This window comes from Rhinolophus hipposideros, assembly GCF_964194185.1.
Source record: "Rhinolophus hipposideros genome assembly, chromosome: 21".
In the NCBI taxonomy this organism is placed as follows: Eukaryota; Metazoa; Chordata; class Mammalia; order Chiroptera; family Rhinolophidae; genus Rhinolophus; species Rhinolophus hipposideros.
The window spans coordinates 36,051,652-36,072,101 of NC_138067.1; the positions used below are offsets into that span (position 1 = coordinate 36,051,652).

A 20,450-nucleotide genomic window follows, 5' to 3' on the forward strand; every position below is an offset into this window, starting at 1 on the left:
ACTTAGGGCAGATGTTCACTGTTGATTTTCAAATCCTCCTGAGCCTGTGTGGGGGTGGGAGAGAGATTGGTGCTTAAATCCACTCACCCTAAGACTTAAGACCAGATTTTCTGAACCCCCATCATCTTCTTCCAAAGACACTCTGCTGCAGGCAGATGACCTAGTTGAGTCCCCAGCTCCCCAGAACTTGGAACGTCTCAATCAACAGAGGTCTGAATCCCTAGTCTAAGAATCTTGGAAGTCCAAGCCCCTGCCATTTAGGGACGCAAGACTCTGAGCTCAGGAACAACGGAAAACCCGAGTGTGCACCCCCAATCTCTACAGGTTCTGGAATGTCAGACCCAGGTTCCCAGGGCTACAGGCGCCCCTCAGTGCCTCCGTGTCCCGCCCACCTGCCCGGCCAGCTGCGCAGCGCACCGGTGGCCTGCAGCGTGGGAACGCCCCAGCTGGGCGGCATGCAGCCGTCAAGACAAGCTGCGCGGTTCCCAGCCTCCCTGCCTGCCCCCGCCCGGGCACCGCCGCCTCCCAGCCGTCTCCAGGCAACTACGGCTGAGTGGGGCAAGAGACTGAGCCCCGACTACCCGGTCTTGGGAAAGGAGGGGCTGGGAGCCTGGATTCCAGGATCTTAGGACGTGCTATGGTTCGCAGCGGTAACAGGCAGACAGAAGGATATTTTGAGAAGGGATTTTGTGGCGGGAAGAGCAGAATCCCGCTTCTTCTCGAGGGTCCCAGCTGCCCCCTAGGAATCCCAATGGCCTCTTCCTGACCCGAAGCCTGGCCTCCCCAGGGCGCGGAAACTAGAGAGGCCCCAGGGGGCCCCATTTATAGCTCCGTTTCCACTCTGCGCGGTCCCTGCAGGACCTGGGCTGAGCAAGTTTCTTCCACTCCCTCCCCTCTCTCCTCCTCACCCCGTTGCCCCCGCCCAACTCTGGCAGGGTGCAGGTGTCCAACCCAGCCAGGACCCCCTCCTTCCATCCAGGTGTTCAGGCTCCCATATACCAATTGGGCTGGGGCGCCGGCCGCCGGCAGTGCCTCGGTTCCTGGGCGTCTCAGCCACAGGAGTTTCTCAATGGGAAGAGGGCGGGTCCCCCAGGGGGTGGGGTGCGTTGGGGCTGGGCGAATGGGATCAGACCGGGGTCTCCCAGAGACGCGGCGCAGGCAACTGGCCCGCATTTCCGAACGTCGGAGCCTCGGCTGAGCAGACTTGAGAAACTCCAGGCCAAGGAGGGACAAGGGGGGCCGTAGCCCGGGGTGAAGAATCGGGCGCGAAGGGGTCTCCGGGCTAGAGTGGTGGGAGGTGTGCTGTCGAGGAAGCCGTTGGCAGGGAAGCCAGCGCGATAGCAAGTGTACTGGATCTTAGGGGACACACATTCAGGATGCTGGTTCCCGCCCTGCTCGTTCTGTTCTTCTGCCTCAAAGGGCATGCAGGTACCGCGAGCGGCCGGGGAGGCGGTAAATATGGGGAGGATGGTTTGACAGCTGCTGCTTTACTGGGGTGAATGGGGCTGAGGGCTCGGACTCCTGGATCTGAGGGAGAAGTCTGGAAACCTGGGCTTCTGGGTCTGAGGAAAGAGAGGGTTGGGAACTGGACTCCCGGGTCCTGAATGAGGGAGCTCTTGGACATGCTAAGCTCAGCTCTGCTCCTCGCTCCCATTTTCCTAGGCCTGTTGCCCCACTTCTTGCACCAGCCAGCTGACCTGGTGGTACTGCTAGGGGACGAGGCCCGGCTGTCCTGTGCCCTCGATGCGTACTCAGGGCTGGTTCAGTGGACTAAGGATGGGCTGGCTCTAGGTGGTGAAAGGGACCTGCCAGGTGAGGCTTTCTCTCTACTCAGGGAGAGGCTGGCTCCAGGGTGGAGGTGTTGGGGTTGGGCTATAAGTGAAGTATCTATTTTGACATTTTCAAGTTTGGGAAATTAGTGGGCTCAGGTAAACATTTGGGAGTCCTGAATTTTTAGCTTATACTTTTGGTGTAACCCATAAAGTTTGGGGGTTTTTATTTTTATTGTAAATTATTACATAAATGCAGAAAAGCACACAAAACATAAATGGAAGATTTGCCAAATAATTGTAAAGTAGACACCCATGAAACCACTACCCAGGTCCAGAAGTCCTCCTTATTCCTTTCCCTTATTATAGCCCACTCCCTCTGCACCCCAGAAGTAGAATCTAATCTGACTTTTATGGCAATTGTTCTCTGGCTTTTTTTCTGAAATTATCACCCCCAAGTTTGAAGTGAATCTGGATTGGGAGAGGGTTAGTGTCTTGGCCCAGCACCCACTTTTGGTAGTGTCTTTCTGGTGTGGGATGGGGCTGGGAACTCAGAACCATGGTGACTGCCTCTTCCCTGATTCCAGGGTGGTCCAGATACTGGATATCAGGGGATGCAGCCAGTGGCCAGCACAACCTCCACATTAGGCCTGTGGAGCTAGAGGACCAAGCATCATATGAGTGTCAGGCTACACAAGCAGGCCTCCGCTCTCGACCAGCCCGATTACACGTGCTCGGTGAGGACCCAGCCCACTCATCCCCAGGAGCGCCCAAGGGGGAAAGCCAGTCCTACTTGGGAGTCTAAGAATCCAGGGAGCACAGTAGAGTGGTCAGTTAGAGCTGGGAAGCTCAGGGTCTCTGGGCCCAGGATCCAGCTCTGACCCCAGATCCACCCCACAGTGCCCCCAGAAGCCCCCCAGGTGCTGGGTGGCCCTTCTGTGTCTCTGGTTGCTGGGGTTCCTGCAAATCTGACCTGTCGGAGCCATGGGAATGCACACCCCACCCCTGAGCTGCTGTGGTTCCGAGACGGGGTCCGGCTGGATGGAGCCACTTTCCATCAGGTCAGATGCAAGTCCCTGTGCTAGCCCTTGCCCATTTAGGGAAATGTGGGGGTCCACTCAGACCACAGGCTCATTCAGAGGAGAAAAGGGCCTGGGAGGACAGGAGTTCAAAGGTTGGAACCTTTGGTGTGTGATTAAGGATGACGACTCTAGGGCTGGGCTACCTGGGTTCAAATCCTGGCTCAGTCATTCGCTAGTTTATTGATCTTGAGTAAGTAACTTAACCTCTTCTGCCCCACAGTTTGCTTATCTGTACAATGAGGATAATAGTAGTATGCACCTCATAGGGTAATTTATCGTGAGGATTAAATAAAGTGATCCTTATAAGTGCCTAGGAGAGTGCCTGACACATAGTAAGCACTATATAAGGGTAGATGAAATCATTATTATCATTCATAACCTCCAGACCCTGCTGAAGGAAGGGACCACTGGATCAGTGGAGAGCATCTTATCCTTGACCCCTTCCAGCCGTGATGATGGAGCCACCTTGGTCTGCCGGGCCCGGAGCCAGGCCCTGCCTGCAGGAAAAGACACAGCCATCACCCTGAGCCTGCAGTGTAAGTGCAGTTGTACACTGGGCCCTAAGATGGAGGTCCTTGGGGGAAAGGGGGGCTGGAACCTGGACTCCAGGATATGAAGAAGGAAGAGCTATGGACCTGGAGTTCCTTGGGGGGAATTGGGAACTGGAGGCCTGCCTGGACTCCTAGCTCAAAGGGGAGAGGGGACTGGGGATCCACACTCCTGGGGTAGTGGGGCTGGGAATTGGACCCCCAGGTTTTCAATGGAGATGTTCCAGGTCCTTGACCACTGCTGATTATTGGCCCACTTCCACAGATCCCCCAGTGGTGACTCTGTCTGCAGAACCACAGACTGTGCAGGAGGGAGAGAAGGTCACTTTCCTATGCCAGGCCACAGCCCAGCCTCCTGTCACGGGCTACCGGTGAGGACCAAGATCACCTCTCCACAGCCAGAAGCACAGGCTTGGGGAGGGCAGTACTGGGACATGAGTAGGTGTGCCTGGGGAGCAGAGACAACACTGAGTCCCACCACCTCCACAGGTGGGCAAAAGGAGGCTCCCCAGTACTCGGGGCCCGAGGGCCAATGTTGGAGGTGGTGGCAGACGCTTCATTCCTGACTTCACCAGTGTCCTGCGAGGTCAGCAACGCCGTGGGTAGCGCCAACTGCAGCACCGCCCTGGACGTGCAGTGTGAGCCCCGGGGGATCGGGGGATCGTGGGTGTGATCAAAATGGGACTAGATTAAAGGGGCCGGAGGCTAGAGTGGGGCATGGCTGCGATGGGCTGTGGAAGGAGGTGAGACGAGCATAGTACGTAGGCAGAGTTTGGCTGTGTTGAGTGTTGAGTCAGTGCCAAAGCGGAGCTGGGACGGGGTGAGGGCAGGACCAGGGCATGTAAGCAGAGTCGTGGACAGGAGCCCCATACTTGGGTTCTCGAGGGTGCCCTTTCTGAACGGCGAATCCTGGGTCAGATGTTTCAGTCTCCCCAGTCACGTGACCCTCTCTCCTCCAGTCGGGCCCATTCTGTTGGCAAAACCGGAGCCTGTGTCTGTAGACGTAGGGGAAGACGCCTTCTTCAGCTGTGCTTGGCGCGGGAACCCGCTCCCACGGGTAACCTGGACCCGCCGCGGGGGCGTACAGGTAAGGCCTGATCTGGGGCTAGTGGTGGTGGCAGGCAGTGGATGGAGCTTCCTCCAAGGTCCTGTCCCTGACGACCCTTCTTATCCCAGGTGCTGGGCTCTGGGCCCACGCTCCGTCTTCGGTCGGTGGGGCCCGAGGATTCAGGTGACTACGTGTGCAGGGCTGAGCCGGGGCTCACGGGCCTAGGGGGCGGTGCTGCGGAGGCCAGGTTGACTGTGAACGGTGAGAGAGCGCTGCTTCCTAGAGGATTGGGCAGGTCCTGGGACCGGGATGGGCGAGGCGCCCAAGTCTAACGGGAGTGGGAGTGGCCTTGAGAGGGGAAGCTTTATAGGGCCCGACTGGGGTTACCAGCTGGACCAAGTGACAGAGAGCCTCGGAGAGAGCTCCGAGAGCTTGGAAGTTTGCTGAGAGGCGTGGCCTGGTTGGTTGGGGTTAGTGGGCAGTGCCTGCGCCCGCCTTATTGAAAACTGGCTTGGGGGGGAAGGCGGGGTCTCTCCTCTGATTAGTCCACTATCTCCAAACCAGCGCCCCCAGTCGTGACCGCCCTGCACTCGCCGCCAGCCTTCCTGAAGGGCCCCGCCCGACTCCAGTGTCTAGTCTTCGCCTCCCCGGCCCCAGAAGCGGTGGTAAGGAAATGTCCCTGCTCTCCTGACCCACCCAACAGTGATCCCTGACCTCCCAGCCAGAACCCCCAAATTGCGTGACTTCCTCTGATTTTCCCGAACCCCTCCCCGTCCCCTCCCGCCCCCCCCCCAGTCTTCTCTGACCTCCCTCTTTTGTGCCCCCAGGTTTGGTCTTGGGATGAGGGCCTCCTGGCGAAAGGGTCGTGGGGTCGGTTCCTGGTGGAGACGTTCCCAGCCCCGGATAGCTATGGGGGACAGGGTCCAGGTCTGATTTCTGTGCTACACATTTCGGGAACCCAGGAGTCCGACTTTAGCCAGGGCTTCAACTGCAGTGCCCGGAACCGGTTGGGTGAAGGAGGCACCCGGGTCAGTCTGGGCCGCAGAGGTGAGACCCTAGGCCTGAAGACCCCAGATCTGAGGATGCCACACCCCCAAACGCCCAATCCCCAAACCGAGCACCTCCAAATGCAGAGAGCCACCCCCAAACCTCGGGAGCCTCAAAACTATAAGTCCCTTGAATTCTGAGACCCCCAAACAATAAATGCCCTCAAATAAGGAATCCTAAACCGAGACACCCGTCCTACTCAGGGACCCCAAAGAAAGGAACCTTCAAAGTTAAAGTCCCTCAAATTCTAAGATTCCCTAAAGCCAGGGAGTTTAAACTTGTGGAATCCCAATTTCATGAGCCCTTAAGCCCAGGAACCCAAGCTAGGGGACTACAAACCTTGGGTAGCCCAAGTTTGGCAACCTTTTGAACCCAGAGACCCCAGCCCAAGCCCTAAGTCCCTTTTCCCCAATTCCTCCTCAGTCTTCAGCTCAGCCTCCTCAGAATGTTCTCTCTTCTCTCTGCAGACTTGCTCCCCACTGTGAGGATTGTGGCTGGAGTGGCCTCTGCAGCCATGACACTCCTTATGGTCATCACTGGAGTGACCCTTTGCTGCTGGCGCCATAGCAAGGGTCAGTACCCAAGCTCCACCCCAGCACCCTTGCCCCCACCCCCACAAAACACATTCACCCTGCCCACTGACAAGCCAGGCCTTGGGACCTTGTCCCAGTGCTGCCTCCCGTGGGGCTTGGCTCACTTTCAGCCCCTGGTTCTTCCTTCAAGCCCTAACTCTACTTCCTCAGGGTCACACTCCTTGCCCTCTCAGGCCAGGGCTCTAATTGGTTCCTAGCTCCTAACCCAATCCTGTCTCTTCCTGCTCATTGCTCTCCACAAACTGTGACCTGCCCCATGGCTTAACTTTGTCTCCCCACCAACCCCACTGTTCCTGGCTTCAGCCTCTTTCTCCAAGCAAAATAACCTGGTGCGAATCCCAAGCAGCAGCCATGGCTCCAGTTCTCGGGGCCCTGAGGAAGAGGAGATAGGCAGCAACGAGGACCAGGTAGGAAGCCAGGGTCCCCAGACCTGACTGTGCCTCTAAAACCAAATAGTAACCCAGACCCAACTGGGCCCCTAAACTCAAATTGGGCTCAACATTGACCCCAGACCCAAATGTCTCCCAAATCCAAATACGTCCCTGACCAAGTTATTCCCTAGATCCAATATGTCCCCAGAGCTCTTTGTTTTCCTGAGTCTGGACACCAGCTCCCTCCTGCCTGGTCTCCACTATCCAGTTGAGGGTCCTTGGGTTCCGGACCTGGGGCAGGAGGATCCTCTAACAACTCCCTCTCACTGACTACCCGACCCCAGGGCCCCATTGTGCAGACTGATCACAGTGACCTGGTTCTGGATGAGGAGAGGGCTCTGGAGACCAAGGTGAGTGTTGGGAAGGTCGGACTCACTTCTCTGTGTCTCCAACTCTCTCCCTGCTTCTGTCCCCTCCTTTTATGTTCTATTTCCTGCGGAGCTGGGACCTAGCCCCCTCTGCTCTCTGCTTCCTGCCTTCTGAACTATCTCCACCTTCACAGCCTCAGTTTGCAAGTCTGCTGACTCTGCCCACATATCTGTCCCAGCCATGGCCTTCATTTTGAGCCCTAGGCCAGACCTGTTTCAGGCCTGGATGCCTCTCCCTAGTTGCCTCCTCCAGCCCCCTTCCACCTATCAGGTCCCACATTGGCCTTACATCTCCCCAGACCTGCCCTTCCTCTGGGGGGTCCCATCTCAGGACAGCCCCACTACTTCATTCCCCAGTCCAGAGCCCTTCTCTTTCTCCTCTGTACCTTGCACATGCTTTCTGCTATTCTCTTGGCCCAAAACACTCCCACCTTCTTTCCCACACCCACCTAATTCTCTCCCTCCATTCCTCTGGTCTCAGACATTTCTTGTTCTATAAAGCCCATGCTTCCCTCCTCACAGTCCTGATCATTCTGTCTGTGTTTCAACTGTCACAGCCAGGATCACTCTGATCTGGGTTTCCCATCCCAACTTGATCACTATGCTGAAGGTTCCTCCATCACAGCCCTCGTTACTCTGCCCAGGCTTCCCCATCATAGCCCTGATAATCCTGTCTGTGCTTCTCATCAAGCCCTATCACTCTTCCTGTGTTTCCACCATTGAAGTCCCAGCCACTCTGCCTGTACTCCCCCCATCAGAGCCCAGGCCCCTCTGGGCTCTGTCTAGTGATCTGTCGTTTCCCCTTTGGCCTGGGATCTCCATGAGGGTAGATCCCGGTCTATCCTAGTGATAGATGTCTCCAGGAGCAGCACAGGGCATGACATGGAATCAAAGTCTTGGGACTGTTGGGCAGATGAATGAATAAAAATCTTGGTCTCAATCTCTCTCTCTCTTGTTCGCCCTCCATCTTTTTCTATACCAGCAGACCTATATCCCTCTGTCTCTGCCATTCTCTGCCCATCTCCTTCTGTGTCTTTGTCTCTTATCACTGTTTTTCTGCCTTACTTCGTCTTTCTACTAGTCCATATGTCTGTCTCTCTGTCTCTGGGTCTCTGTCTGCTTTTGTTTCTGTTTTTGTTTTTGTTTTTGTCTCTTGCTAGGTCTGGCTCTATCTCAGTGTGTCTGTCTGTTAGAGGCCCTCATACCCCTATACCCTCACACACTCACAAATCCCATTTATCCCCTCAGGACCCAACCAATGGTTACTACAAGGTCCGAGGAGTCAGTGTGAGCCTGAGCCTTGGTGAAGCCCCTGGAGGAAGCCTCTTCCTGCCAGCTCCCTCCTCCCTTGGACCTCTGGGTACCCCTCCATTCTATGACTTCAACCCACACCTGGGCATGCCTGCCCCCTGCAGACTGTATAGAGCCCAGGCAGGTTATCTTACCACACCCCATTCTCGAGCTTTTACCAGCTACATCAAACCCATGTCCTTTGGAACTCCAGATCTGACTCCTGGGACTCCCCCCTTCCCCTATGCTGCCTTCCCCACATCTAGCCACGCACGTCTCCAGACTCATGTGTGACATCTCTTCAACTGAGGAGTGCTGGGATCTTCAACTTGCCGTAATGGATTGTCCTGGTTTCTGAGGAACCAAAACAAGTTGGTGACCTTACTCCTCCAAAATTGAACATTAAGGAACAGGATAGATCATTACTATTGCCTGGGTCATTGGTGTACAGTTTGTTCGGCCAACGGGAGGCCCCAAGTGGGAGGAAGATGGCCCCTATGCCCACCTATTCCCCTGTGTAAAAGAGATTCAAGATGCTTACTGGGCCTTTTGCAGAGGAATAGGGACAGGAGGTGATAAGAGTTAGAGGCAGGGATGGAAGTTGTTTCCAGAAACTGAAAGAAGATATTTCAAGATAACCACTTGTACTGAGAAGAAAGGTAACATAGGGTAGATTAAGATGGAGTCCAGACCAGGACCTTTCCTGGCTGTCCCTGAGGGGCACTTTGCTTGGCCAATGCTTGTGCCGGCAAGATGGCTGTTCACTCTTTGGGAAGCCAAGATGGCTACCATCTTGATTCCTTCTACCTTCCTTAAAGGCCCTGGAAGAATTGGGCCCAAGGAATGAGGATAGGGTGAGATCTGCCACTGGGTGGGGGTGGAATCTGGGGATCAAAATATTTATGTTTAATTAAAAAAAAAGTCAAAGAAGTGACTGTGCATTCAGGATTCTCTTGGCCTTATTACCCTCCATCAAGGAAAGGATCCCTCAAGCCTGCTCCAAAGCCCTTCCTCTACCCTAAGCTATGAAGTGGCTTTACGAGCAAACTGGGAGCTACCCCCAAACCCCTTGCTACATATTTAATGCTCCAGGCTCTTTTACTATATACATCTACACAAACATACATGGACAAATGTACACATATGACAAGGCTGCCCCAGTTGGCTTGGGGAGGACAAGTATTCTACACTGTCGTTTAAGGAGACAACACAGTGAGACCTGAAAGGGAGGCAGGGGAGGGAGAGGCTATGGGTGGGAAAATAGAAATACCCTGGTACTTAGAACAAAGATGGGTGTCCAGACCCTTGACCTGAGGTGCTAGGTACCTGACTCAGGTCATCCTTTAAAAAGGGGCCTGGGGGCTTTTTGTCATGGATCCTTGAACTAGGAATTAAAGGTCCAGACACCTGAGGGCCTTTGGAAGCAAAGCAGAAGGCCTAGGGCTCTTGGGTCTTAGGGAGAAAGGGCTGGGAGCTTGGTGTCTGGTCCTGAGAGAGACGGTATTTGGGACCCAGACTCCTGGATCTGAGGGAGAAGAGGACTGGGTCTCAACTACTGTGTTTTTGACTGGGGAAATTTTGGAGGCCTGTATTCCTGGGACCTCAAGAGAGGAATTTGTTGGGGGTAGGGGAGTATCTCTGACAGTCCCTGGAAGAGAAAGAAGCTGATTTGTGAGTGTCTGGGTCCAAGGGAGGAGAAAGCTGGGGATGAGGATCCTGAGGGAGCACATAAATCCACAACCGTGGAGCCTATGACGTAGCCTCCTGGCTAAGCCCTAGCATGAGGTGGGACACCTGGAATCTCAAGGGGACGGGGGCTTGACGCAGGCCGCCACCCAAGGTTTCGGAGCTGCTCCACATTGCGCAGAGCTGGCACGCTATTGTCCTGGCCAGGAAGGCGGGGCCGGCGTGGGGCGGGGCTGGCGGCGCCGGCGCAGCCCGGGGGCGGAGGGAGGAGGAGGCGGCCGTGGTGGCGCTGGGAGCTCTTGTCACCGCTGGGGCCGGGCCGGGCAGGGCGGGAGTGCAAGGGACGTGAGGGCGCGACGGCCCAGACATGGGGCACGCCAGTCCCGCCACGCGTGGTCTGGGCCGCCGCCGGGGCCCGCCGCCGCTGCCGCTGTTGCTGCCACTATTGCTGCTGCTTCTGCGCGCGCAGCTCGCCGTCGGGAGCCTGGCCGGTGGGAGCCCCGGCACGGCCGAGGTGAGACCCGGCCGGGTCCTGGGGGATGGGGGAAGGGGCGGGACCCGGCCTCTGGACCCCCACGCGAACATGTCCAGGGCAGAGAGTGCAGTCTTTCCAGCCAGGTGGCCGGCCCCCAGGCACCCCTAACTACACTAGGCATTCATGAACCCAGGAATCCAGGCCCCAGCTCCCCATCGTCTGTCGTCCCAGGCCCCTCCCACCCCCCAGCATAGGAACTGTCTTTTCCAGAGCCCCTGGCCCCAGAAGTCCCGTCCCCTCAGACACTCTAGACCTAAGTGATTTAGCCCCAGCCCCTTCCCACCTGAACATAGGGCCCACCCAGGCAGTAAGACACTTAGATGCAAGAATCTAGGCCCCTTGCATCCTCTGGACCCATATGAGGGCCCTGCAGCCTCCCTGGACCCAGAAGTCGGGGCCTCGAGCCACCGCCCCCCCGACCCAGGATGTAGTTCTCCAGCCCTCAAGGACTTGGTGTCCAGGCCTGCAGGGCCCTGAAGCTAGGCCTTGTCTGTCGTCTTTGCACCGAAGAATGGGAGCCTCAACTAGGGATGGAGAGAGGAGGGGCCAGAACGCCTGGGTTCTGACCTCCTCCCCCGCGATTCAGATTTAACCCCTTCGGGCTTCAGTGCGGCTGCGCTGGAGTGGGGGCGGAGCCTGTCTTCGCCGCAACAAAGGCGCGAGAATCCTGGGGGACCCAGGTCGCCATAGCAACAGGAGAGCTGGGGCGATCCCGCCCCGTGGGAACTGTTTCCCGGGAAACCGTACCTCTACTGAAGCGGGTGCATAGTCCTTGGTGGAGGGGACTAGTTATGGGGGTCTAAACATCTGAGTCCTAGAGAGCAAAGGACCAAGGGACTAGTATGCCAACGTCCCCCGGGCCCTCACTGACCTCTCCGCCTCCACACCCAGGCCCCGGGATCTGCTCAAGTGGCTGGACTATGTGGGCGCCTAACCCTTCATCGGGACCTGCGCACCGGCCGCTGGGAACCAGACCCACAGCGCTCGCGACGCTGTCTCCGGGACCCGCAACGCGCGCTAGAGTACTGCAGACAGGTGGGCGGGACCTACTGAGATGGGCGTGGTGAGCGGGGTTCAGGTGCTGCCGAGTAAGCCCAAGGGAAGCTAGACATGCAAAAGGCTGGGGAGATGAGGGATCTAAGAAGGCTTGGGAAGCTAGACAGCGTGGCTAACAGACAAAGTTAGGGTAGGGCAGGACCTGTTTTTGAGAAACTAGGTCAGGAAAGCGGAGAGCCGTGCAAAGACTACCTAAGGAAAGTATCCCTCCCATGAAATGAGGGAGTTTAGCAGTAGGTGGTGGGTTCCTTAAAAAGTAGGAGTGTAGGTGGACGTGGCCAAAGAAGAGGCGGGGCTAATACAGAAAGACCTTAGGGGCCAGCTAGATAGGAAAAGGGGTGGAGCCCAATGAGAGTGGAAAGTTAGGAGGCGTGGCTATGAAAAGGCAAGTCTAATACAGAGAGAAGGGACACTTGCTGCAAGTACAAGCAAGGAAAGAGGCGAGGCTTAAAGGTTGGTGGAATCTATGGAGAGATGAACCTGACTGGGGAAGGGGGGCCAACTTGACGAGAAGAGAGGTGGGCTTAGAGAAATTGAGCTTATGGGCGTGTGGAGGGAACCTTTGTAAAGAAACTGGACAGGCAAAGGGAAGGGGTCTAAGGATGGCGGAGCTTTTAAGGGAGTTACTAGGAGGTGTGGCCAATGAGCCTGTGGGATTCAGATATTTAAGACCGGTTCTTTACAGAAGTAGGGCCTAAGAATGAGAGGGCCTTATGAACACTGAAGCCTTGAAAAGGGAAATGGCCAGTTATGAAGCACAACTGGTAGGGGCGGGCAGTGGGTTGATCGCCTCCACCCCGTGCCCCCAGATGTATCCGGAGCTGCAGATTGCACGTGTGGAACAGGCGACACAGGCCATCCCAATGGAGCACTGGTGCGGGGGTGCCCGGGGTGGCCGCTGTGCCCACCCTCACCACCAGGTTGTGCCTTTCCGCTGCCTGCGTGAGTCACAGGCTGGGGGAGGGAAATGGAGGTGGGGGTCTTCCAGGGGCGAGATTCTGGACCCCAGTCTCAAGGCTCACATTAAGGAGATGGATGCCTGGGTCCTGAGTGGGGCATAGAAGCCTCTGAAGATAAAACAAAAAAAATCTGAATTCGGAAGAGAGTGGGGCTAGTGGCTGTGGGCAGGTCTCACTCTGGTGCCCCCTATTCCCCAGCGGGTGAATTCGTGAGCGAGGCCCTGCTGGTGCCCGAAGGCTGCCGGTTCTTGCACCAGGAGCGCATGGACCAGTGTGAGAGTTCAACCCGAAGGCATCAGGAAGCACAGGAGGTCTGTCAGAACGCTGGCCCATCTAGCCTCACCCCCCAGACCCTGGAGTCCAGTCCTCTAACACCCTCCCTCTCTAGAACCCAAGAGTCTGGGCCTCAATCCCCTCTTCCCACCAGACAGAACCAGGAATCCAGGCTCCTAGCCCCATCAGCCCCCAAGACTCTGGCACTCAGGCTCCCCCTTTTACCCTTTCCTACTCCGCAATCCTGGCACCTGGGCCCATTCTTCCCACAGGCCTGCAACTCCCAGGGCCTCATCCTGCATGGCTCGGGCATGCTTTTGCCCTGTGGCACGGATCGGTTCCGAGGTGTGGAGTATGTGTGCTGTCCCCCTCCTGTGACCCCCGACCCGTCTGGGACAGCAGTTGGGTGAGTGGGAGGGAATCTTCCATTCCATCCCAAGGCTCCTGAGACAGGAGATGGAAGCCTGGGGGCCTGGGCCAGGGTTCTTATTTCCTTGGGTCTTTTGCTCCCTCAGTGACCCCTCCACCCGGTCCTGGCCCCTGGGGGGCAGAGTAGAGGGGGGTGAAGATGAGGAAGAGGAAGAATCCTTCCTACAGCCAATAGACGATTACTTCGTGGAGCCCCCACAAGCTGAAGAGGAAGAAGAGAAGGAAAGAGTCCCACCTTCAAGCTCCCTCTCTCCTGCAGAGGTCAGCAAAGGTGAGGCCATTTCTGAATCCCTAGTCCCCTCTATCCTGGAGGGAGGGTGATTTGAGAGAGCCTTGGTGTAGGAGAATCTTTGGGAGGAACCTGTAGGGGAGAGGTCTGATTCGGGGAATGGAAGAGATGAGAGCAGCTTTGGATAAAGTAGAGGTGGAAGGGCTGGCCTGTGAAGAATGCAAAGAGTGAGAGTGGTTTGGAGGTACCTGGAAGTGGAGGAGCCATTTGGTAGATCCTAAGGATTATTTTGGGAAAACTTGGAGGATGGTGTAATGGATTCCTAAGCTTTGCAAGAAGAGGCCTAGTATAGAGCTACATTCCCATGATGCCAGGCAGCAGCTATGGACACATGGTGGTCTCCAGTGCACTCTGGGAAATGTAGTTCTCCAGATAGAAAAGGTGACCTGGAGATGGGATTTAAGCTGACCTCCTGATCCCTGGCTTTGCAGTGACTCCTACCCCAAGGCCCACAGATGGTGTGGATGTGTACTTTGGCATGCCTGGAGAAATCAGTGAGCACGAGGGTTTCCTGCGGGCCAAGATGGACCTGGAGGAGAGAAGGATGCGCCAGATTAATGAGGTAATGATACTGGGAGCCCCAAGATCCCCTGCAACACAGAGCTTCCTACATACCAGCAAATTCCTCAGGGACAAGTTGGGACTACCTCCAAAGACTCCCCAAGCCCCCATCACCCCTCAACACCACCCCTAAGATGACGAGGGATCCTTGACTCTTAGAATCCCATTGAGCTGCCCCCAGATTCTAAGGGAACTCTGGTGCATGGTACTCTTCTACCTTAAATTCCTCTGAGTCTTCTTTTCTCTTGGGAACCCAAGAGCCACTGCAACTTAAGGGATCTGAAGCCTATGAGGTCTTGAAGAGGGATTGGGGACTCACCGGGTGAAGCAGGGTGGATTCTAGGATCCTGAAGTTACCCCTGCCCCCAGGTGATGCGTGAATGGGCCATGGCTGACAACCAGTCCAAGAATCTGCCTAAAGCTGACAGACAGGCCCTGAATGAGGTAGGCCAACCTGCAGCGGGTACTACTCATTCATGCCTGTCCACTACCTGGGACACATCGGGTCTCAGCCTGGCTCAGGCCTTGTCCTGGCCTCGTCCAGTCCCACTCCTTTCTATTTACATCAGCCTCTCCTGGCCTCACCCCTACATTTAGCTTCACCCCTCTTGGCCTATGTCAGACCTGACATTACTCTCCTTCTCCGATTGGCCATGTTTTGCCCTGTCTTAACTTGATCCTTACCTCTAAGGGCTGTCTCTAGAGTCCTTTCCCAAGTTGGGCCTCCTGCAAATGCAGCCAGTCCCTCTCAGCCTCTCTTTGATACATTCTTGTCCTTGTTAGCCCCAGCCCCCTGTCTTTGGTCCTGCCCCTCTAATCTCACTTTTAACAATCCGTTCTCAGTAGGCACAGCTTCATGATTCTTCATCCTGCCCGTATCATCCTCACCTTGGTTCAGGCCTAACCCCTATACGAGTAGACCCCACTCAGGTTATCCCCATTCCCTGACTCTTGCTCCCCACCCCTACCATTCTCATTTAGACACAGCCTGTCTCCAATTGGCCCTGCCCAGGCCTAGAGCCCTACCTTTCCTGCAATACTTGCTCCCTTTCATCTTAACACGGGCCAGCTCTGTTCCTAGATTGTTCCCACTTAGTACAGTTTACACCCTCAGCTTGGCTACCAGTTGGCCTAGTCCTTCCCCTGCTCTACCTGGCCCTGTAGCCCCAGCCCCTCAGTCAGCCTCCTGTGATCTACTCCCAACCCCAGGTTGACTCTGCCTAGACCTAGAGCCACTGCACCCACTTTGCTTAGCCCATAGCCTGGCCTTCCCAGAATGCCATTGACCCAGGCTTTCACCCATCTACACCTCTCCTGATCTATGCCCACCCCCTCACCAGCACTTCCAGTCCATTCTGCAGACCTTGGAGGAACAAGTGTCGGGCGAGCGACAGCGCCTGGTGGAGACTCATGCCACCCGAGTCATCGCCCTTATCAACGACCAGCGCCGGGCTGCCTTGGAAGGTTTCCTGGCAGCACTGCAGGGGGATCCACCTCAGGTGTGGGAGCTGTGGGGGCAGAGGGCAGTGGGTGAAAAGGGTTGGGGCAGGCCTGGGCAGCCTTCATCCTTTCCACAGCCAGAGCGTGTCCTGCTGGCCCTGCGGCGCTACCTGCGTGCAGAGCAGAAGGAGCAAAGGCACACGCTGCGGCACTACCAGCACGTGGCTGCCGTGGATCCCGAGAAGGCCCAGCTGATGCGCTTCCAGGTGCTCAGATTCTTCAGCTCCCAAATATCCTGCTAGCCTTCAGACCCCAGTCTCTTTGGACCCCATCCCTCAGACTCTTTTTTTGTCCCTCAGGCTCTTTCCCTTAGACTTCCTTCCTATCCCGGGAATGCCCCCCCTTTTGTGTCTTGGGACCCTTCCCAGTCCCTTGGATCCCTACTTCCTGACCCTGGAACACTGCTCCCCCTCCCGTGTCTTTGACACCCATCTTGTCCCTTGGATTTCTACTTCCTTTTCCAGAATCCCCCTCCTGTGCCTTAAACCCTATTCCTGTCCCTCAATTCTCCTTTCTCATTAACCCCACTTGTCGTCCTTGGAGCTCCTGTTCTGTGCCTTTAGATTCTAATTCCTGTTTCTTGGAAGTTGTCTTCCTGTCCATGAACACTCTACTCTATGCTCCTGAGCTCCAAGTCTTGCCCTTGAACCACATCATTTCTATATGACCCTCCAAATCCTACTTCCTTTTCTGGAACCCCCTCAAACCTCACTTTCTATTCTTCAGACCTTACTTTCTGCCCCTCCTACCCACTTGCCTCTGCTTCCTATCTTCTATACCATATTCCTTATATCCTATACTTACCATGTCTCCTGTACCCCAATTTTCCAGCAACTACTCCTTTCCCTCTACCTTACTTCCTTTCCCAAGCCCTTTACTTCCTGTCCTGTGCACATCTTTTTCTTTTCTTTGTATTCTGCTTCTCCTCCTCCATTTTCCTTCTTCCTGTGGCCCAATTCCTGTCCCTTGTACCCTACTTCCTATTGTATGTGCTACTTGTCCTTGAATCCTATTGCCCTTCCTCCTTCACCCTGCCTCAGTTTCCCTATCTCTAGCCCACATTGCCCAGTTCATTCTCCATACTCACTCCCCCACAGGTGCAGACCCACCTCCAAGTAATCGAGGAAAGGATGAATCAGAGTTTGGGGCTGCTTGACCAGAATCCCCGCCTGGCTCAGGAATTGTGGCCCCAGATCCGTGAGTGCATATGACCCCTGCTTCCCATTCCAGATCTGTAAGGGCAGATGCTGACCCCTAATCTTTGACACCACCCCAACTTGAGTTATCTATTCCTATGTAACAAACACCTGAACTTACTGGCTTGTCAACCATCTCCTTTGCTCTTGAGTCTGCTGTCTGGTCTGGGTTCCGTTGGGTGCTTCTTCTGCTGGTCTTGCCAGTTACTACGTCTGGCTAGCAGGTCAGCTAGTGGCTCAGACTTTGGCACGAATGGGCCTCTCTACCTTTCCATGTAGGCTCAAGGCCTCTCTTCTCCAAGGAGCCCCTCCATGTCATCTTTCCAGCAGGGTGGCTGGACTTTCTACATGGTGGTTCAGGCTCCTCAAACCTGAAAGTGGAAATTGCCAGGTCTTCTTAACACTCGGGCCCACATTCTGTTGGTTAAAGCGAGTCACAAACCCCTTCCATATTCAAGGGAAGAGGCCTACACAAGAGCACAAATACCAGAAAATGTGACCTACCACAGCCCCCAGAACTATTGTGACTTCCCATTGGATGCCCCACACCTTACCCCAATTCTCCTGCTCTTTAAGGAGGCCATTCTCTTGAAACTTGAAGCTTCATCCTCCCTGCCAGGGGTGCTTCCAACCAGCTCCACACTTTCCCAGATCACACTTAGGGCCGCCCCCAATCACTTTACCCTTAAGGTGCCATCCATTCATCTAGTTTTTTGTTGTTTGCTTGTTTGTTTTTGTGGAATCCCTATGCTCATGACCTCAACCACCTTTCTGCGTGCTTCCTTCAGAAGAACTCCTCCACTCCGAACACCTGAGTCCTAGTGAATTGGAAGCCCCTTCCCTCGGGGGCAGCAGTGAGGACAAGGGCGGGTTGCAGGCTCTGGATTCCAAGGATGGTGAGTTAACCCAAATACAGATAAACCCAGTTTTTGGAAACAGGCTCCAACCAACCTCATTTCTAATCCCCCAAAGTCTGGGGGGAGTCTCAGCTACCACAATGAGTGGGAGAGGATGGGGAGGAAGGTCGAAAGTTGTGGAGGCCTCTATAGGATCCTTCATCCTCCGGCCTTGGCGCTGGGAGGGTGTTTCTCCACCCTTTCTTCAATGAAGCCCTCCTCTCTTCACTGTTCCCCCTGCCTTGCCTCCTCTGGCTGCCAGCAGACACCGCCATGGCCCTTCCAAAAGGTGAGTATCTCACAGAGTACACCCCAGCCACCAAATCCTATTGAGTCCCCAAGCCCAGAATGGAAAAGGGTCCATATATTTGAGACCCCATTCCTCCTGGGGTAGAGTTCGGTGTCCCTCCGACCCCCTCCTCAGGCGGGGCAGCACCACTCTGGACTCTCAGGAGTGAGCTAGGACTTGGGGGGTAGGGTCCACAGAACAAGATGCTGCACCCCGTGGGAAGGAGAAGCTGTCCCCCCTGGAACAGTATGAATGGAAGGTAAGTCAGCCCTGTGGGCTCCTGAGGGAGGCCCGGGGAGGGAGGCCTGGGGAGGGGGCCTGGACTCCAAGGTCTGAAGGAGGAGGGTGCTAGGGGTTTGGATTCCTTGGCTTAAGGGAAGAGGGGACTGAAGACATGGACTGCAGAGTCCCAGGGAAGAAGAGGGGGATGCCCTCTTTAGCTCTGGAGGAGGAGGAGTATGGAGCCCAGACTCCTGGGTCCCTGACACCTCCTGCTTCCCCAGGTGAATGTGTCTGCTCCGAGGGGTTTTCCTGTCCACTCATCGGAGATACAGAGAGATGAGCTGGTAAGAGGAGGAATATTTGGGGTACCTAGAAGGAGAGGTCAGAGGTCAGTGGCTACCGTTGTGACTCCCAAAGCCACACGGGGCCCTGGTGAGCCTCAAAGATGACTCCTGCCCCATCTCCTCTCCCTGCAGGCACCAGCCGGGACAGGTGTGTCCCGAGAGGCCGTGTCTGGTCTGCTAATCATGGGAGCGGGTGGGGGCTCCCTAATCGTCCTCTCCATGCTGCTGTTGCGCAGGAAGAAGCCCTATGGGGCTATCAGCCATGGAGTGGTGGAGGTGAGAGACATAAAGACATGGTATAGGGAGGAGTTCCAGAGGTTGGGCATGGAGGGGCTGTAAGATCTCTGGTCAGGTCCCTATGTTCCACTGTCCCTGTCCTGCCCCTATTGCAGGTGGACCCCATGCTGACCCTGGAGGAGCAGCAGCTTCGTGAACTGCAGCGCCATGGCTATGAGAACCCCACTTACCGCTTCCTGGAGGAACGACCCTGAACCAGGCCCCTTCACCCCTCTGCTTGAACCCACACCTTCCCTCTTCCTGGAGCCCCAGAACCCCAACTCCCAGCCTGGGGAAAGGGTCTTGAAAAAGTTCATTTCACACCCTTGTGAGGGGGCTGGAAATTCTTATTCCCTTTCCAATTCCCAATCCCATTCCTAAGAAATCCCCAGGTATTCCCAGCTGCCTCCCTGCTTGGGACCTCCTCACCTTAATTTATTTTGTAAGTTAATTTATTGTTCCTTAAGGTGACCACCAGCTTGATTTCAGTGTCTCTTGTTCCCTGAAATTTATCCTCCCACGTGTCCCCCACTAACATCCCAATAAAGTCCTTTTCCCCACATGGCCATCCTGCAGCTCTGTGGGGAAATCGGTGAGTAATCATAGTTCTGGAAGCTGGTGTACATTCCTGTCCAGGGCTCCTTCACCTCTTTAAACAATAGTAGGAGGGATCTTTAAACTGGGTAGGACCTAGGATAGGCTCTTGCTCCCACCCTGGAGCTTTCCGTGGTGCTGAACAAGCCACCACTTCTAGGCCCCTACCGGCTGGGTCCCAGGGTGGACTCGGGGCTGGGCTCTGGCAAGTTCCCCCTGCCTCCTACTCGCCCTCATACGCAATTACACATACAGCAGCCACCCCCAACCTATGAGCCCAATGAGGGCCTGGGGACCTTGAACCACTATTCCCAAGTATTTCTAATACTTCATCCCTTCTTGGGAATGTGATAGGAATCCCCTTAGGGTGTGGAAATTATAGTTATGTATCCCAGAAAGGGTTATATGGTGTCTGCAAGCACCTACTGAAATTTATTTCCTCATGTGTCCCATTTTGTGACATGTTAGAGTTATCCCTTTACATATGCTGTTACCTGTCCCAGGAGGGTTATTATGAGGATTAAAAGGGTTAATATTTGTGGAGACATTAAAACTATGCCTGCACCTTCACAAATATTTGTTGAATAAATTTTAAAACAGTATGGCAACAAACACTCCTATGGCACTCACCCTGCGCTCGGCACTGCTCTGAGGCCTTTATATGTTGGCATACTTTCATCATTACTCCTACCCATGAAGTAGGTACTATGACTAGCCTCATTTATAGATAAGGAAATAGAGGCAAGACGTTACATCACATTCTCAAGGTCGCCATTTAGGAAAAGTCGGAGCTAGGAATTCAACTCAGACCACCTGGTTCCAGCATCCGTACTCTTGGCCATTTTGCTAATCTGCTGTCTAATAATTTGTAGCTGTCCTATATGGGGTTAAGGTTGTGCACTACAAAATTCCAAGTGATACACTCATCTCCTAAATATTGTAGATTTGCATTTTTACCACAAATTCCCAGCAGATGGCAATAATGTACCTTGTTCTAACGTCAGCACAGCACACAATTTTCTGACAGATGGCTTAGGGCGGAAGCACCTATTTCTTATTCTCTCAAAGGATCTATGAGCTTACAGTGGCTCTTCATAATATATGCATGTAAATGCCAGTCTTGTATATTAAAAATTGACCTGGTAGGTATTGGCAGGAAGATGCCTACA

The 20,450-nt window shown here is 55.0% G+C and overlaps 2 protein-coding genes across 6 annotated transcripts; both read left to right on the forward strand.

Annotated features, from left to right (window-relative positions):
* The first annotated feature begins 1,146 nt into the window (after positions 1-1,146).
* KIRREL2 (kirre like nephrin family adhesion molecule 2) lies at positions 1,147-9,088 on the forward strand. Of its 2 annotated transcripts, XM_081032497.1 has the most exons (16): positions 1,242-1,428; positions 1,663-1,812; positions 2,357-2,506; positions 2,670-2,830; positions 3,237-3,387; positions 3,665-3,770; positions 3,889-4,037; positions 4,359-4,486; positions 4,576-4,708; positions 5,012-5,112; positions 5,275-5,494; positions 5,962-6,066; positions 6,391-6,494; positions 6,803-6,868; positions 8,135-8,173; positions 8,443-8,631. In XM_081032497.1, the coding sequence occupies exons 1-16, from the start codon at positions 1,377-1,379 to the stop codon at positions 8,512-8,514; spliced, it is 1,887 nt and encodes a 628-aa protein (XP_080888623.1). In that variant the 5' UTR covers positions 1,242-1,376; the 3' UTR covers positions 8,515-8,631. The 2 variants fall into 2 exon arrangements, with proteins under 2 accessions (XP_080888622.1, XP_080888623.1); XM_081032496.1 differs by having other exon boundaries at positions 1,147-1,428; positions 8,135-9,088.
* A 1,018-nt stretch (positions 9,089-10,106) lies between these two features.
* APLP1 (amyloid beta precursor like protein 1) lies at positions 10,107-19,247 on the forward strand. Of its 4 annotated transcripts, none has more exons than XM_081031389.1 (17): positions 10,107-10,376; positions 11,289-11,432; positions 12,263-12,395; positions 12,611-12,723; positions 12,958-13,091; positions 13,201-13,385; positions 13,835-13,965; positions 14,334-14,408; positions 15,305-15,463; positions 15,542-15,670; positions 16,562-16,661; positions 17,449-17,556; positions 17,819-17,845; positions 18,034-18,104; positions 18,349-18,411; positions 18,544-18,687; positions 18,804-19,247. In XM_081031389.1, exons 1-17 carry the CDS (start codon positions 10,230-10,232, stop codon positions 18,900-18,902), a joined length of 1,962 nt encoding a protein of 653 aa, XP_080887515.1. In that variant the 5' UTR covers positions 10,107-10,229; the 3' UTR covers positions 18,903-19,247. The 4 variants fall into 4 exon arrangements, with proteins under 4 accessions (XP_080887515.1, XP_080887516.1, XP_080887517.1 ...); XM_081031390.1 differs by having other exon boundaries at positions 17,822-17,845; XM_081031391.1 differs by having other exon boundaries at positions 10,112-10,376; positions 17,452-17,556.
* The last annotated feature ends 1,203 nt before the right edge of the window (positions 19,248-20,450 follow it).